General features: G+C 50.4%; 2 protein-coding genes and 1 long non-coding RNA gene across 9 annotated transcripts in view; 2 read left to right on the top strand and 1 right to left on the bottom strand.

Annotated features, from left to right (window-relative positions):
- The window catches only part of LOC140900514 (discoidin, CUB and LCCL domain-containing protein 1), a 63,869-nt gene that overhangs the window by 38,178 nt on the left and 8,760 nt on the right, over positions 1 to 16,931 (top strand). For all 5 annotated transcript variants that reach the window (XM_073317901.2, XM_073317905.2, XM_073317902.2 and 2 more), the window contains 8 exons: positions 4,702 to 4,753; positions 5,783 to 5,855; positions 6,473 to 6,606; positions 8,292 to 8,329; positions 9,131 to 9,325; positions 12,134 to 12,255; positions 14,431 to 14,599; positions 15,432 to 15,524. In XM_073317901.2, coding sequence (XP_073174002.1) covers positions 4,702 to 4,753; positions 5,783 to 5,855; positions 6,473 to 6,606; positions 8,292 to 8,329; positions 9,131 to 9,325; positions 12,134 to 12,255; positions 14,431 to 14,599; positions 15,432 to 15,524 — 876 coding nt within the window. The remainder of the gene's footprint in view (positions 1 to 4,701; positions 4,754 to 5,782; positions 5,856 to 6,472; positions 6,607 to 8,291; positions 8,330 to 9,130; positions 9,326 to 12,133; positions 12,256 to 14,430; positions 14,600 to 15,431; positions 15,525 to 16,931) is intronic.
- Positions 1 to 16,931, top strand: part of TAF12 (TATA-box binding protein associated factor 12) — a 67,740-nt gene that overhangs the window by 21,441 nt on the left and 29,368 nt on the right. The gene's annotated exons all lie outside the window — the stretch shown is intronic.
- Positions 515 to 16,931, bottom strand: part of LOC140900516 (uncharacterized) — a 31,512-nt gene continuing 15,095 nt past the window's right edge. For all 3 annotated transcript variants that reach the window (XR_012155650.2, XR_012155652.2, XR_012155651.2), the window contains 2 exons: positions 10,131 to 10,505; positions 515 to 9,300 (listed from right to left, as the gene is read on the bottom strand). This is a non-coding gene — a long non-coding RNA (uncharacterized LOC140900516). The remainder of the gene's footprint in view (positions 9,301 to 10,130; positions 10,506 to 16,931) is intronic.

Genomic DNA, 16,931 nt, shown 5'->3' on the forward strand with positions numbered 1-16,931 from the left:
TTTAAAAAAGGATATGCATTCACTTTTCTAGACACAATAATGTGACAATTTAAAAATATGGTACTTCAGGGCCTCCTAGGGCTAGAATTGAGTGCTGGGGCCCCATGAGAAACATGGGAATCTCCCCTTTTGAATCCTTTCTGATGGTATTGTGAGAGGTTGTCCCCCATAAGATGCTACCTGATGTACTGGGACACCGCTGAGCCTGCCTGTTCTGCTAGGCTGGGCACCCATTTTACCTGTCTTGCTGAGCCAGGCTCTTAAGCCTCCTCCAGCACAGACACAGGCAGGGCCACACCCAACTGCAGAATGAAACAGACACTGAGATCAGCTCTGGGAAGACTCAGCTCAAGGGATTTGCCCCAGCACTCAGGTGTCCACCTCCCTTGGATCGCAGACCCAAAGGTATGTTATGAAATCCACCTCCTCTCTCAATGTGAAGGAAGGTATGCACAGCCTCTTCCTTCCCCCCCCCCTCGTCCCCTCCCCATTATGAATTGCAAAAACTGGGTTATATTATAAAAAAGAAATACGTTTATTAACTACAAAAGGTGGATTTTAAGTGAATACAGGAGATAACAGACAGAACAAAGCAGATTACTAAGCAAATTAAACCAAACACACAAACTAAGCTTGTTTCACTAAAGAAATTGGTTACAAATAGTAATTTCTCTCCCTAAATCTTGAATTTAGGCAGGATGCGAGTTTCTGTGGCTCTGAGTTCCAGTTATTTTTCTTACAGACTAGACTCCTGTCTCAGTCTGGACTCACCCCTGCCTTTCCCTTCAGGTTGGTTTCTTTGTCCCTTCAGGTACTTTCAACAGTCTTTCTTCTTGGAAGCCCTGAGGCAGAAGAGGAGAGTCTAGTTTGTCTTCCTCCCCACCCTTAAATACGATTTACACAAAGCGGGAATCCTTTGTTTCCCAAACTTGACCCATCTTCCCTTTCAGTGGAAAGTTACAAGACATCCCAGATAATGTTCAGTCTGAGGTGACAAGACCACCTGACCTAGTAGCGTCACAGCTCTGTCCCAGGACACCTCCCAGGAGGGAAAGAGATTAGTATCTTCACAGTCTTGTTGTTCCTCCTAATGGCCCATTGAATCGGAATAGGATGGCCTTTCCTCTGGTGGGTGTCTTCCCAATACACACTCAGCTGTAATTGTTACATAGTCCATATTTCTAACTTTAGATACAGAAATGATACATGCATACAAATTGGATAATCACATTCAGTAAATCATAACCTTTCCAATGACATCTTAGATGAGCCATGTTTTGTCATAACCATATCATAAGCATATTTTCATAAGGAATATGGAATGGAATGTCACAGGTACAAATCTCCCAGTCCCAGAACTGCAGGGCTGTGACAGACCTTAAAACTGGCTCAGGACTGAATCTCACCCAGCCTGGGCCTTGAGCCGGTGTAATTTGGAGGGGGCGGTGGTGGAGAAAGGGGAGGGATTCCACATTTAGGAGAGGAGGAAACATGTCTGCAGTACGTGGATTTAAAACTCCAGTTTGGATCTGTTAACTGCTAGGTGGTTTGGCATGTTAAAATACAGCCCGGGGAGCTGGTCAGAAAACAGGCCAAGTGAGCAGTGGTGTGTGCTAAATGCACTTTATCACATAGATAACACCATACAAAATACCACTGTGGAAGAGGGGACCCACCACTAGCATGCCCCCTCCTGCTGTAGCTGGCTCCCCACTCCTGGTGCCCCAGCAGACAGCCACCCGGCCCTGCGGTGGTCTGCTTCTTGTGACTCAATCCTCCAGCCAGGTCACCTTTCCCACCTCACCCCGCTTCCAGGGGGACAGAAAGTCCCACTAATAAATAGTTCAATAAGCTTGTGTCAGCAGCCCCTGACTCTGGGCCTTATGTCTCAGGGCTTCCAATAGTCCTTATCCCTTGTAGCTTCCTCTGGAGGGGCTCCAGCATGAGCAGTCAAGGTATGCTCCTGCCGCTCCCTTGCTGCTTCCTGGGCTTCTTCTGACCTGGGCCTGCCTTCAGGCCCTTTTCCTAAGCCCCTTTCCAGGCTTCGCAAAATCCTGTCCAGCTCAGGTAGCAAGCAGTTCCTCCCAGGGCTTTCCCCCTGGAAATCCAAGTCCTGCCCTTTTAACCAGGCTCCCTGCCGGGATTCACTCCTTGCCTCTGGTTTCACCAGATCTCTCCTGGCTTGGGGTCAGGAATCTCAGGAGCAGATCCCAAGAGCAGCTCTTCCCCTGGGCTGGGCAGTTGAACTTACTCCCTACCCTTACTCCGTGGTCCAGGTGGCAGGAACAGGAGATTATTCTGGCAGCAGGACTGGAGGGGAGCAAGGTGTGGGTATGTGTCACCAGCAGATAAAGAATAGAAGAGGGAGGGATTTAAACGTGTTCCAAAGCAGCCTCAGCTTTTCTCCTGGCATTTCAGCTCAGGGCTGCAGTAATTGAGGAGAGGAGAGGAGAGATGATCTGTTATTACTACTCCCTACCCTACAGAACTCCTCTCTTTACAGAAACTCAGCTGGGCCTGATAAGGAATTGGTTCCCCCGCTCTCCAGGTGCCATCCTGTGGGCTAATTGAGCCTTCACCCTCCCATTAACCGTTTGGCTGCCAGTGGAGGGACAGCAAGGGGGGCCCACCCTATCACAACCACATATGTGGTGGTGCTATCCAGGTGATCATTCACTTTTGACCACCTCCCCTGCACTCTGCCCACTGGTCCGTCTCCCTGGGACTTCTATTTTACCATCCCAAACCTTAACAGCCTCGAACAGCTGCCATAAAAAACCCCCAGAGTCACAGAAAAATCTCCTTCCCTTCCCAGATATGGAATTTGCCTCAAAAACATTATGACTGCCCCAGACAGGGCAAGGATCACCCACTAGAGAGCAGTAAAAACAATTTTTGAGCCTCAAATGCTAATGTGGATTTTCTGTGCCCCAGGAATTCTCCAGATTTTGCACAGACTGCAGGGATTGTCTCCTGGATGTTTCCGATTGGGACACCCACCTCCCCTTCCATTCACACGCAGGCAGGTCGCTTCCTCTCCCCTCAGGGATCTCAGACTTGCTGGCTGCTTCTGTGGCAAAGTTGGTTTAGGAAAATACTGAACGGCTCCATCTCTCCATGCCGTTTAGTAGCCAGAAGTGAGGAAGGTAGTGCCATGTAACCAGACAACACATCAGGAAATGCCCCATGGTCCGCCAGTGGCCTATGGAACCCCCTGCTAGAACCTTTCCTGTAGCCTAGGGGCATGTGCAGAATGCAGCAGGTGGGGTGTTGTGACAAGCTTTTACCAGCTATCATTTGGGATGCTGGGCATGATTCGTGCCTTTGTCACTTGTGAATAATGCAGCCATCCCAAAGTCAATGGTGGCTAATCCTTTCTGTCCTGCCACACTCTGTGGATTTGATGCATGTGAGTGTGTAGGTGTGTGCGTATGGTGTATACACACACGCACACAGTGTCTGATTCGTATGTACACTAAAGCCCTTCAGCTCCATGCTGGCGGTATAAAGGGGCCGTAAAGTGGGCACTGAGCACCTGTGCTCTCACTTAACGACCCCTCTCATGCTGCCCTGAGAGATGCGACGGGGCCTTAGTGTAAAGGAGATTCGGGGCCCTACATTCTGACTTAGGCACCGATCAGCATCTGCAGCTGGCGTCTGACCCTGAGGGGCTTGCACATCAGTCGCTGGGTGTATGCCACAAAGATCCATGAGTCACCTTCTGTTTTCCACCGTCCTCTGTGGTTTCTGGAGGAATGGTGAGAGTGGGTGGGTTGGGCTGGGCTGCTGGGAATCCACAGACATTGGATTGTGATGTGTAATTTCCTTTAGAAGAGCCAAAGAATAACAGTTTGGGTATCCCTGTGGCTTCCCTAGGGAATATGCCACAGTTCCTTGCATTATTCAGCATGGTCCCATTCCCATTTGGCTGCTAAACATTGCCTATATCTGTGGAAGGCAGTGTCCGTTGATGGTTAGAGCAGGGCCTGTGGGTCAGGACTCCTCCCTTCTATCTCCGGCTCTGCCACAGATTAGCTGTGTAAATTTTGGCCAGTCACAGATCAGTGCCTCAGTTTCCCCATCTATAATATGGGAATAATGATACTCACCGGAGGGGTTATGAGGCTTGATTCATTTTTCATTCAAGGAAACACTTTTGATGGGAGTGAGGCACGTAAGAACCTTTGAGGATCTGGGCCTGAGTGATCACTGAACGCCACATACAGAGCCCCTGTCATGGACCCAGACAGACTCTAGGTGCTGTACAAACATAGAACCAAATTGCTGCCCCAGACAGCCGACAATCTAAGTAGGGAGATAAACTCCAGCCTAAGGTGACCGAAGCTGAGACCATTTTGAAGTCAATGGGAAGTCAGAACATGGCCCTTTGTGAATGACTGTTGGGGTGATAATGGTGGTATAACATGGCATTACCGTGTGGGTATAACATGGGCAGGATGCAGCATAGGCCACTGTGAGACCATGCTGAGCAAGAGGGGTTTATAATACAAACAAGGGCTTTATTGATGGGTGTGAATCTGCTGTTGCTCAGACGGGTGTAAATCAGGAGTGACTCATTGCACTCCCTGGATTGCATCAGTGTCAAGCCGGTGTCTCCGAGAAACAAACAGCAAAGCAGTCTGCCTCTGGGTATGGGAGATGGGGGAGGCCACTGGAATTCTCTGTCTATCTGTCTTTTAGATCTGATTTCCTGTTTGGATAAGGGGACCCATTACCACCAGGAACAAATCAGGTAAGTGGTTTCCAATGGGGAGTCTATTATCTGAGAATAAACCAAACCCATTCACAGAGTAACTCCACTGACATCAGGCAGGGGAAATCTGGAGAATGTGACAATCTGCACTGATGTAACTGCATATATGCACTTACACTGATGCAAATTTGCATAATATAGTTAGGCCTTAGGAAGCCAGATTCCGGGGTTCTCTGCCACTGACTCACTGAATGGCCTTGAGCAATTCACTTCCCCTGTGTGTGCCTCAGTTTCCCCCCTAAATTGGGGTAGTATCTGCCTCCCAGGGGGATTGTCAGGCTTTGTAATCACTAGTTATAAAGCACTATGAGATCATCCAATGAAAGGTGCCATTAGTGCAGATTATTCATGGTTATTAGCCACTCACCAATGGATTAATTGCATAGGTGAATAATTTGTAGTAATAATTTGTAGTAATCCTGTAGTGACCCAACAGGAGGAAAGTAACAGAGTCCGGTTTTTGGTGCAAATACACACAATTACAACTTCACCATTCGCTTTCTAGGAACAGTCCATTGACATTCACTCGGGTGGTCCTTGTTTCTGCCGGGGAACTTGATCATTAGGATATTTGCGGGGAGTGAGCCCCAATTGGCACAAACATTTGATGGGAAATGGTTTGCAGGTTTGGCCCAGATCTTTCCAGGACCAGGGGATGCTGCTCATGGGATGAACCTGATGGGTCTGACTTGACTTCCCCATGTACATCACACAATCCACCACCATGCTTCCCCTTCCTGGTAGCCTCAGAGGAGAGGGCAAGAATGCCTGGGCTAAGGGCACCGAATATCTCAGATGCTGGTTGGACAAGCTTGCACTGCTCTGTCTGTTCTGAGCATAGAGGGCTGTGCACCTTCCATCAGATCCAACTTTGCTAAATGAAAATAACGGGGAAGGAATAAATCTCCAAGCCTCAGGGTCATCGGGGATGAAGGGAAGCCCAGCTGCTTGGAGAAGAGCTGAGAGGTCAGAACTTCATCCAGGGTTCTCCTTTGTCCTGTGTTTCAGTGTTTTCTGCCCAGCGGGCTGCAAGGGTGTCGCGGGTGACATATGGGGAAACGCGAAGCAGGGCTACCGAGACGTGAGTACCAACCTCAGCGCTCCTTGCAAAGAGACCGGCCCTGAGTGGCGGCTGTAGGGAAAGCGAGTCACAGGCACAGCTGCCCTAATCCATATTTTGTTGGCAGTCTCAGCAGGGCGGCCAAGAGTTGAACGGGCTCCTGAAGGGTGAATTCCCTCCAGGTCAAGCCCATTGGCAGGGGCAATGTGGGATAGCATGCACCTGCTGGGTCTAATCCATGGGGAAACGGAGCTCTGGAAAGTCCAGGGCTGCTGTTTCCACCACACTTTGTGCCAGAGCGAAATTCACTTCAAAAAATAAAGGGCCTGATCCTGGTCTCGCTCCAGTGTGGCTACGCCCGATGGCACTGGTGTGAGATCAGAATTGGGCCAAAGTCTTTATAAAGCAGAGATCACAGTCTTTGTGAGCCAGACTCTGGTCTAGGTTACACCGGTGTAAATCTGGAAAAGCTCCACCAAAATCAATAGTGTCGCTTCAGGTTTACACCACTGTGAGTGAGGCCAGACACTCTCTGACCCATGGAATTGCCCCATTCCGGACTGGAGCCCAGGCTGGGCTCTCTAATTGGGGTTTTCTCTCTACCTCCCTTTCATTTGCCACTTCCGTGCCCCCTCCAGACCTCGGTTCTCTGCAAGGCAGCCATCCACGCTGGAGTGATCTTGGATGAGCTGGGAGGGCAGCTGACTCTGTCTCGGGAGAAGGGGATCACACTCTATGAATCAGCCTTCGCCAATGGACTCCACTCAAAAAGGTAAGCAGCCAACTTGATTGCTGAGCCAGTAGATACGGCTGGGCCGACCTCCTGTGGGGCCCATGCCCCTCCAAAGGACGATTGGCCCTGATCCTCAGACTGCAATGGAATTAGGTTGATTTGTACCAGCCCGAGACCTGGCTCGCTGTTTTTAGAGGGACAATGTGCAGCTCAAAATCAGAGAGGACCAAATCTTGCAGTGTTTTCTCAAGCAAAAGTCCATTGACGTTTTACCTGAGTGACGGCTGACGAATTTGGCCCATATTTTCTTTTCAAGAGCTGATGACTGGGGCGTCAGAGGGGTTCTGGGAGACCTGGGTTCTGTTTCCAGCTCTGATACTGACCTGCAAGTCTCTTAGGCCCAGATTTTTAAAGGTCTTTAGGAGTTACTGTGCTCAGTGTTGCAACATCTGAGTCATTTAGGAGCCCATCTCCCAATGCGGTTTAGGCACCTAACCAGGGGTGTGCACGGGAATAAAAATATGTCCACTTTTGGAGGGGCGCTTTCTGTGCCCCGCAGCTGGAGGAGCTGTCTCTCCTCCCTTCCCCCACTGCCCAGGGGTGGTGGAGCTGGCTCGCCCACCTCCTGCCCCTCCGGCAGCGGATATCTCCCTGCTGCAGCCCCAGGGCTGCCCGGCTGGAGGAACTCACTCTCCCTGCCCGAGCCCCAGAGGAGTTTTGGGGGGGTGCCCCTGTTTGCCCCCCCTTGTGCCCCTGCACCTGACTCAGACAGAGCACCACGGCGTGTAGCAACACTTAAACTCCTAATCTCACTGCGCAGCTGTTTCCCGAGTTGTAATGAGACTTGTCCAATTCACGAGGTGGGTAAGGCTCAATATGTTCATGAATGTTTGTAAAGCCCTTTGAGCTCCTTAGATGAAAAGGGCCATAGAAATGCAGATCATTAGTAATCAGGGAATAGAAGCCAATTCTGATTTAATTCCAACAATACAATCTAGCTGCTTCTTTACCAAGACAGTGACTTGCGTCAGCAACGTTATGTCAATCTCATCTCGCCAGCAGCCCCACCTGCCCAGTCTGGCAGCTGGCGTGTACAGGGCCAAACTGCCCCATGTCTGTTGCAGAGCATGTGGTCAGCCCTGGTGGAACGAGGAACCGGTCGTGCTTTCTAGGGAGTTAGATATGGGGCTGTCCGCAGCAGCAGCCAAACTGTAATCAGCAATGGCTGAGGTTGTGGGGTGGCATAGGGGTCGGGAGAGTTTGACATCGGGGTGGGGGCCATAATCAGAGAGTAGATGTAACGCTGTTGAACTGGGGAGCAGCACCCATTTACACCCACTCTGATTTTTGCCCAGGGTGTCAAACATGGTTTAGTTTCCATCAGCTTGAGGTGTCACAGCAGGGGAAATGTGCTGCTCTGGGATGGTTGTTCCTTCTTGCATGTGGCCTCGCACTGGTGTGGCTCAGGAGTGACTCCACTGAAATCAGCGAATTTAACAGTCAGGAAGGAGAGTGAAGCCTGAATTTTGCTCTGAATTACACTCGGGCAAATTTGGGCTAACTCTACTGACTTTGGGGAACTTAGTCCAGATTCACACTAGTGTAACTTACCATGGCATTGACCTCAGTGGAGTTACACCTGAGCTACGTCAGCATGAGATCAGAATCAGGCCGTCTCTGTGCCCCGGGTTTGTAATGCTCTCCACCCATTTTCCTTTAAACAGGGGGTCCTTATCTGAAAAGCGCCTCATTTTTCACAAAGGTACGTCCTTTTCCATTTCTCCTAGAATAAGCCCAACCTGGCTGCCAGTGAAATCAGTAGCAAAGCTCCCGGCAGCTTCAGTGGGAATAAGGGGAGAGTCCCTGGGGCAGATTTCTCCTCTCACTTACACCGGAGTAAATCAGAATGAACTCCAGCGAAGTCAATGAGGCAGCTCTTCAGCTGGCATACAGCTGCTCCATTGCAGTTGAGGGACCTATACCAATTTACTCCAGTGGAGCACCTGGCCCAGCAGAGCTACATCAGGTTGGGGGGGTTTCGGAGAGGCGGGCCATCAGGCAGGTGCAAGTGTAAGGCACGTTTTGTGATGACCCTGCACTGCAGGCTGTGTTCTGCCAGCCACGCTGAGCTTTGGCTGCAGGCGACGAGCGAACAGCTTGACAGAGAGACTCCCAGCTGGGGAAGATGAATGGGCTGAATCCAGCCCTGCCGCATGGAAATGAAGCCCTGCTACCCCTCTGCTAAGCAGGGCAGGCTTTGTCACTGGGGATGAGGATCAAAGGAGGAGATGGCAAGAGAAAGGCAGCTACCATCAGGGGCTAATGCTGAGTCAGATGGAGCTGCCGGCTGTTTGCTGGGGCTGCACCGCACACAGGGCTGGGCCACAGACAGAGGAATTTTTCATTAAGACCCATCAGACTCCCCCTAGCACATTCCCTCTGTGGCTGAGCCACTGTGGCATAAAGGCCCCCGCCTCCCCTGTGCCCAGCCCCCACCACCCCGTGACCTCCCGCCTCGGCCGATTCGTCCGCCTGCCTTTCAGTTTTACACCTCCTTTTCCAGCCTGTGACCATGCTCTCGAAGCAGTCAGCTTCAACGCCTCCTCCTCCTGGCACGAGGTGAACGCCATGGGGCAGTACAAGCCCTGGACAGCGGAGCAGGCGGCATTCAGCGCCCACGGGAACTCGTGGGCTGCCGATCCCAGTTCAGAGACCGAATGGCTGGAGATAGATCTGGGCGGAAGGAAGAACATCACAGGTCAGTAAGTATCAGAGGCTGTTCTCTTCCCCCAGGATTGTACTACCGCACGTAGGAGCAGCTCCTCAGCTGTGTAAACCCCAATAACTCCAGTGGAGCTACTCCTGGTTAAGGGCCAGATCCTCAGCTGTGTCAACTGGCATAGCTCCGTTGACGTCACTGTAGCTATGCCAATGTAGGGGTTAAATCCTCAGCTGGTGTAAATCACTGTAGCCCCATTGCTTCCATGCAGCTATGGCAGTTTACAGGCTAGATCCTCAGTCTTTCTCGTGAGTCCCAGCGAAGTCCCTCCAGAATCTGTCTCACAATCATATCATGGGCCTCATCCTGAGCTCACTCGCACCAGAGTAAATCAGGAGTAACTCCACTGACACAGGGTCGGTTACACTGCTGGAAGCGAGGAGCAAAGCGAGACGAGAATCAAGCTCTGCGTGCCTTTGATGGAATATACAGAGCTAGAGCCTCAAATGGCGTAAATCGGTGTCACTTCCTTTACTTCAATGAAGCTAAGCTGATTGACACCTGCTGAGGACCTTGCCTATGTGTGCTGCTGGCCTGAGGCCTTGTCAAATAGTCCTATAGCCTCAGACCCCTCCTGCTTCCTACACTGTGTCCCGTGCAGCAGCTGTGACCATCACATATCAGGTGTAAGTGGAGCTGAAGGCCATAGAAGTGGATGGGAGTCAGTGGGCATTGGACCAAGCCCCAAGTGAGCAGGTGTAAATGGTGCTCAGTGGGTGTGTGCAAAATGAGCCATCTGGATTGGGGTGGGAGTGGCAAAGTGGGCGGAGAGGATCTGCTGTACCTAACGCCTCTTGGCGGGGAGCCTGCATCTCTCCTTGCGCTGGGTTTGGTGGAGTTCCTGCCGATTCACGCTGGCATCAACGAGAGCAGAATCAGCCCCAGCTCCTTGTCCAGCCACGGCTCTCGGGCTGCTCCCTTGGTTGTCACAGCAGGGCTCAGCAGCCATGCGGTAACTCACCCCACCCTCCAGGCCCCAGAGCGCGGCTTCTTGGGAAATCTTGACTCATCCTCCTTCTTCTATTGGCCCAGCTCCCCGCCTTCCCCGCTGGGAGATATGATTGAGGATAGATTTGGGGTGCTCTCTGGCCAAGTGGCAGCCCACAGCCTGGAGGTAACCACATTTCTGAGGTGCAGGTGCTTTTCACATAAGGACTCCCTGTTTAAAGAAAGAGATGGACAGCATTATAACATACAAAGTTGGGGTGGGAGAGACTGGGTTTGATTCTGATCTCATACTGGTGTAAATCAGGTGAAGCCAATGGACTCATACTGGATTAAGTGACCCTGGTGTAAATCTGGAAAAAACATCACTGAAGTCAATGGAGCCACTCCAGATTTGCTCCAGTTTAACTGGGAGCAGAATTAGATCCTTCCCCTTTCATCCTTTCTAGATCCCTCCCACACACACATTTTCCTCCCCATGGGGCTCTTGACCTTGTGTGCATGGGGTCACAGATCATATGATTCCTCTCTCTAGCCCTCTCATTCACTCTGGCCTTTTCTCCTTTTTCACTGTCTCCCTTTTCTCTCTCTTGATTTTTCCTTCCTTTCTCTCTTTCTTTTTTCTGTCATTTGCTCTTTTCTCCCCCTCCCCGCCTCGCTCTCCCCACTATCTCAGGGGTAGGATTGGCCACCTCGGGGCTGAACAAGTTAATGTTTTGCTTGTGCATCAGTGGCCAGCAAATGCCCTTTGTTTCGAAAGCTCTGACCAAAATTGGGGCTTTTGTGTGGCGGGCCCAGAATGCCTGTGTTAATTGGAAGGAGGAAAATGGAGGCATTGTGAGGCGGGTGGCTGGAGGCTGAGTGGAATGCAGGCCGGGAGTGCAGTTGGGGGTTATCTGTTCATCTCAGGCGAGGGGAGTGAGCTTCCACAGAGGTTAGACATTCAAACCCGGCGGCATCTCAGCAGTTTGCAGTGGGAGATGCCGGAGGGCAGGTGCGGGGAACGGAAAGGAGGGATTCAGACAAGAAAGGAAAAAGAGCTGAGACATGGGGTGACGGCAGGTTCTTATGAAATTCCTAGCAGGCGACGATTAGAGAGAGAGAGAACCTAATAATGACTAGGCCCCTCTCTGAGGTTTTTTTCAGGGGCTCTCAAAGGATCCATTAATTCCCCCCCACATCCTTCAGGCAGTATCATGACCCCCATTTTGCATATGGGGAAACTGAGGCACAGAGGGGGCTGTCACTCAGCGAGTCACTGGCTATAACTCCTGATGCCCAGACTCTTGCTCTTGCTTCTATCGGGGAAGAAACCCAGGAGTCTTGGTTTTTTCCTGTTCCAACCGCTATATAACAACAGGTTTCAGAGTAGCAGCCGTGTTAGTCTGTATTCGCAAAAAGAAAAGGAGTACTAGTGACACCTTAGAGATTAACTAATTTATTTGAGCATAAGCTTGCTGTAGCTCACGAAAGCTTATGCTCAAATAAATTGGTTAGTCTCTAAGGTGCCACAAGTACTCCTTTTCTTTTTATATAATAACAGCTGCAGTACCAAAGACTAGGGGGGATTATGCCATTAAAACGAGAGAGCTCTTCGTTGCCTGGTGTCAAAGGCCAAATTCCAACACTTGCTTAGGGCAGTGGGAGTCTGTCCATTGACATCAATGGGAGTTGGATCAGACCCACCCTCTGGGCGGGATCTCTGCCCCCATAAGTCTATGTCTCTATCAGACACCAACCCCAAGACTATTTCAAGACCCCAACCGCCAATGGCTGCCTTCACATGACTCCTACATCCTGTTCTGGGGTTACCATTTCCTGATTTCATTGTACGTGTTCCAGGAATTATCACCAAGGGATCCTCAGATAAATACAACTTCTACGTGAAATCCTACCAGGTTTTCTCCAGCAGAGATGGGAAGAATTGGAAAGCCTACAGATACAGCAGCGGGCAGGAGGAGACGGTGAGACTGTGTGGCCTGACAAAAGGAGGTCAGGTGGTGGCGAGAGCAGAGAGCACAGTAGGAATTCTACAAAGGGAAATTTTACTGAATCTTTCTAAAATTAGCCTGTTGGCTTGGTCTGGTTGCAGAACCTGCAATAGGAGCTAGTGTATTTCTCTCTGGAGTCTGGATAGAGATGCTTAGAAATAGATTCTGGTCTCTGTTACTCCACTGTAAAACTGGACTCACTCCACAGCATTAAATCAGTGGAGTTGTTGTGGGTTTCCACTGGTGTAACATAGATCAGAGTCTGGCCTTTGGAGATGCCTTCCATTACTATAGTTCTCAAACATTAATTAAGCCTCTCTACACCTCCTGGTAGCTAGGTCAGTGTTGTAAGCAATTGCTGCCATTAGGACTTTATAGCTGTCCTTATCCTGCATATCACAGCCACTTGGAATTTAACAAGGACAGAACTGGAGTTTCCTGGTCCAGAAAGCACATCCCCCTACCCCGTGAGCTGAAGAAGAATCCCTTTTGGTTGTTAGCAGAATGGAAACTATGACATATGGTTTGGATTCCATGCAGCGGAAGGCAGTGGTGCACATACACACTAACGCAGTGGTTCTCAAAGCCGGTCCGCTGCTTGTTCAGGGAAAGCCCCTGGCGGGCCAGACCAGCCCGCGCCACTTCCCGCAGCCCCCATTGGCCTGGAGCGGCAAACCACGGCCAGTGGGAGCTGCAATCGGCCAAACCTGCGGACATGGCAGGTAAACCAAGTTGTCTAGCGGCCAGGGGCTTTCCCTGAACAAGCGACGGACCGCCTTTGAGAACCACTGCACTAGCCCATTCCTTACAGTTGTTATCCCCATTTTACAGATACAGAGGTATGAAGAGATTAAGTGTTTTGCCCAAGATCCCACAACAGGTGGGCAGAGCTCAGACTAGAATCCAGGCATCCTAACCAACACTGCCTCCCAGTTACTGAGGTGTAACATTTGCATGAAATTAAAATTGGGGAGGCTTGTGGGGGGGGGGAAGCAAAAACAGGGAAGAAAAACTGACATTACAAAAAATACAAAGCGCTGAGAGTGCCTTAAAGAGAACATGGCTTTAAAATAAAGTGGGGACAGTTTTCAGGTGTTCCAAGCGTTTCCCTGTCTCTGGGCTGTGTTCCCTTCCCAAGCTGATTGGGAAAAGGGTTTGTTTTTTTCCCCTGTGAAAAATGCAGACAAGAATGTTGGTTTGCATTTTCATCAACATTTTTCTTGGAAAATTTTCAGGGTGAGGGGTAACTTTTGAAACCCAAGAACTGAAATTTTCCTATAAAAACTGGAAGGGGGTTTTGTTTTGTTTTCCTTTGTTTCCGAAAACTGAGTTTTTCATGAAAATGTCCATATAGTCAGAAAAGCCAAAAAACATTTTTAAGGGAAATTTTCAACCAGCTCCATTCCTTCCTGTCACTTGCCTGCCTGTCTATTTCCATGTAGGCACCCACCTCCCCCACACACATATAGGTCTAAATCCCTAGTAAAGTCCCCCCCTCCCCCCGCACATAAGGAGAGACATCTGCACAGAGTCACGTTGGGGGAGGAGTGTCTTCCCCCATTCTGTGAGTATATGTAGAAGAGAAGGATCCACCCCAAAGCATCTGGGTCCTTTCCCTCCTCCCCCTACCCCATATGTATCTCGAAGTATAGGGTTAAAGAATAGATCCTAGCAGAGGAAGTGAGAGGGGAAGGCAAAGAACAAAAGGGCCATTGCCAGCTGAGATCTGACATGAGATGGGGAGTGGTTACACAGGAAGGCTGCGCCTGGTGGCAAGAGCTGCAGAGGAGAAGGCTTCTGCACCGAGGGCAGTGAGATGGAGTAGAAGGAGGCCGGTTGTGGGTGAGATGAGGAAGTGGCAGAAGAACAGATCAGATTCTGGGTTGAATTCTGCTCTCGTCACCCCCGTGTAAACCTGCCGTCACCCCACTGACTTCAGTGGCGCTAACATGGATTGACACCGATGTGACAGCTCAGAGGCTGGTCCAAGGCAGGTGGTTTTAAACTGGTTCCGCAGGTGTCCGGGGAGAGCTGGTGGCATTGGTCGAGGATGGGAACAATGGGCTCAGACAGTGGGTGGGGCAGTGATGCTCTGCATGACCCCGATCTGCTTTGCTGACCCCCCATTATCTTCCTCTTGTTCCCCAGGTCTTTGAGGGAAATGCTGACAGCCTCCAAGAGGTCTCCAACACGTTCATCCCCCCCATCCTGGCCCGCTACCTCCGCATCATGCCCCAGAGCTGGAACCAGAGGATCGCCCTGAAGGTGGCACTACAAGGCTGCCAAGTGGCTCGTCTGAAGGTGCCCCGGCCCTATGGTGAGAGGCTCCACCGGAGCAGAGGGGGCTGCCCAGTCAGACTGAAGTGTGGGTATCACTAGCCAGCGACAGTGTCCTCCAGCGTGGACCTGTATTGACTTCATTGCTGCATGGCTCGCTGGTGCAGGGGGCTGCCCTCCTCTCCAGTGGCTCCCTGGGCACTGAGGAGATGATCCTGAATCCCAAGACCTCTGTGCACTGGTTAGCTAAGAATTAAAGTGTACACTTTGTAGCCAGGGCTGAGCAGATGGAGATGAATGCTATCTAAGGGATGGGGACAAGTGGCAGCTGTCTCTGGGCTGTGCTTATCTCTTGTAAGCTAAGCAGGGTTGGGCTGCGTCATGCCTCGATTGGGAGACTTACACAGAGCGTGCAGGGGGGTTGGAAGTGAGCCAACCCCCCCAGCTAAGGGCTGGGGTCCTTTCCATGTGTCTATTAAAGATCCTAAGGCAGGTTAGCTTGGCTAGATCCTCCTTAGCCAGTGCATCCTGCCACTCTAAATTCCCCTGCAGTTTCAATTGGATTTTCTTTCCTTCCTGTCCTCAACTGCTGTGTAGCATTACAGCAAAGTGTTAGACAAGCTGTCCTCCACCCCAGAGGTATCTGCATTGCAGTGGAGGGATGAAAAGCACCCTATACAACTAAGAGTGTTACCATCAGCTTGGAACAACCAGGCTTCTGCTGGAAAACAGTCACTTCTGCCCCGTGCTGCTGTCTAGGGAGCAGGGCAGGTTCAGGTGGACAGAGGCCAGATTCTTTGCTGGAGAGGAGTAGCTGACTGTTCATTACTTGTTGCATGTTAATGGTGCTTATTAAACTGTGTGGTTTGCAGTACCCAGTGCCCCAAAGGAGGTTCCCATTCTGACCAGCATCCCCACCGATCGCACCGCGATCCCAGGAGTCACCATAAATCCGGAAAAAGCAGGTAGGTGCAGCTCAGAGCACAGGGGTAGCATGGCCTAGTGGTCCAAGCTGGGGGAAGACTTATCTTCAACTCTGCCACTAACTCCCTGTGCGACTCTGAGGAAGTCAGTCATTTCAGGACCAATTTTAAAAGTTACTCATGTGCACCAGTAAACGGGCAACCCTGGGATGAATCTGGGCATGCAAATCCAGAATGTGCAAACCCAAATGGCCAGTTAGACACATGGTCGGCTACTGGCTTGTGCAGACACCTGATCTGTGCACACTACAGAGGAAGTTGTACTTGCAAATTAGGCTCCTGACTGCACATGGAGGTTAGCTTATGCAACTGGATACACATATTTTAAACAAGTCAGGGTGTTAACCTTTGTGCCTCAATTTCCCCACCCAGAATGTGACGATAATAATGCTCTCTTGACAGTGGAGCCGTGCAGGACAAGAAAGAAATTTTCAAAGGGCAGCTCGACATCCAACTCCCCCTGTGCAAGTCAGTGGGAATTGGGTACCTAACTCCCCTCTGCACCTTTTAGAATCCCCCCCCGCCCCCCCCCCAGTTAAGTAGCATGCATTGAGCACTTGGAGTATACTGGCTCATGTGTACAGTATACAGGCCCAAACTTATGTGGCATTGCTCCTGCTGTACCCCCGTGAGAGCAGGATTAGTCCCCTACGGCACTATCAGCATGTTATTTGGTCTTGTTTCAGACTGTGATGTGTCTTCTCACCCCCTGCCCAGAACTCCTGCAAAGTTAGACAGGGATGTAGATGGGAGCTGCATGACTCACACAGGAGGGAAAGGGATAGACTGAAATGAGTTGGAAGAACTCTGAGCCTGATCCAATGCCCTTGTGCTACACTTCAGCTTGACCCAGCACAACTCTGTCCTCCTCGGTGCAGTGATGCCAGAGCAAACCGGTAGTGGCATAACCGGGAATCAGGCCCTTTATTTCAATAAGGAAGATCTGTGTCAATCTGGAGTGACTCTGCATTTACATAAGTGCAGCTGAGGTCAGCTGGTGCAGTAGGAGCTACCCCTCCCCTTTCAATCTCCTTTAACCAGATTTTGGCCTCCTGAGTTTAGTTTACAAGCTGGCCACCTGCCCATTGATTGCAAAAATGCAGGGGAACATGTGGTGACCTGAAGCCTGTTTCATGAGGTCTGTATTGGCATCAGAAGGAGAAGGATTAAATAACAGAGCTTTTTTTAAAAAAATCCTGCCACAATTAAAAGTTTTCGGGATTTTTTCCCTGTGGTTTTGGTCAATCTGCCTTTCTAAAAATACTGTCCTGGGTTTGCAAAAAGAAAAGGAGTACTTGTGGCACCATAGAGACTAACCAAGTACTCCTTTTCTTTTTGCAAATACAGATGGCTGTTACTCTGAAACCTGTCCTGGGTTGTGATCCTTGA

Source organism: Lepidochelys kempii, chromosome 19 (genome assembly GCF_965140285.1).
Source record: "Lepidochelys kempii isolate rLepKem1 chromosome 19, rLepKem1.hap1, whole genome shotgun sequence".
NCBI classification, from domain to species: domain Eukaryota; kingdom Metazoa; phylum Chordata; order Testudines; family Cheloniidae; genus Lepidochelys; species Lepidochelys kempii.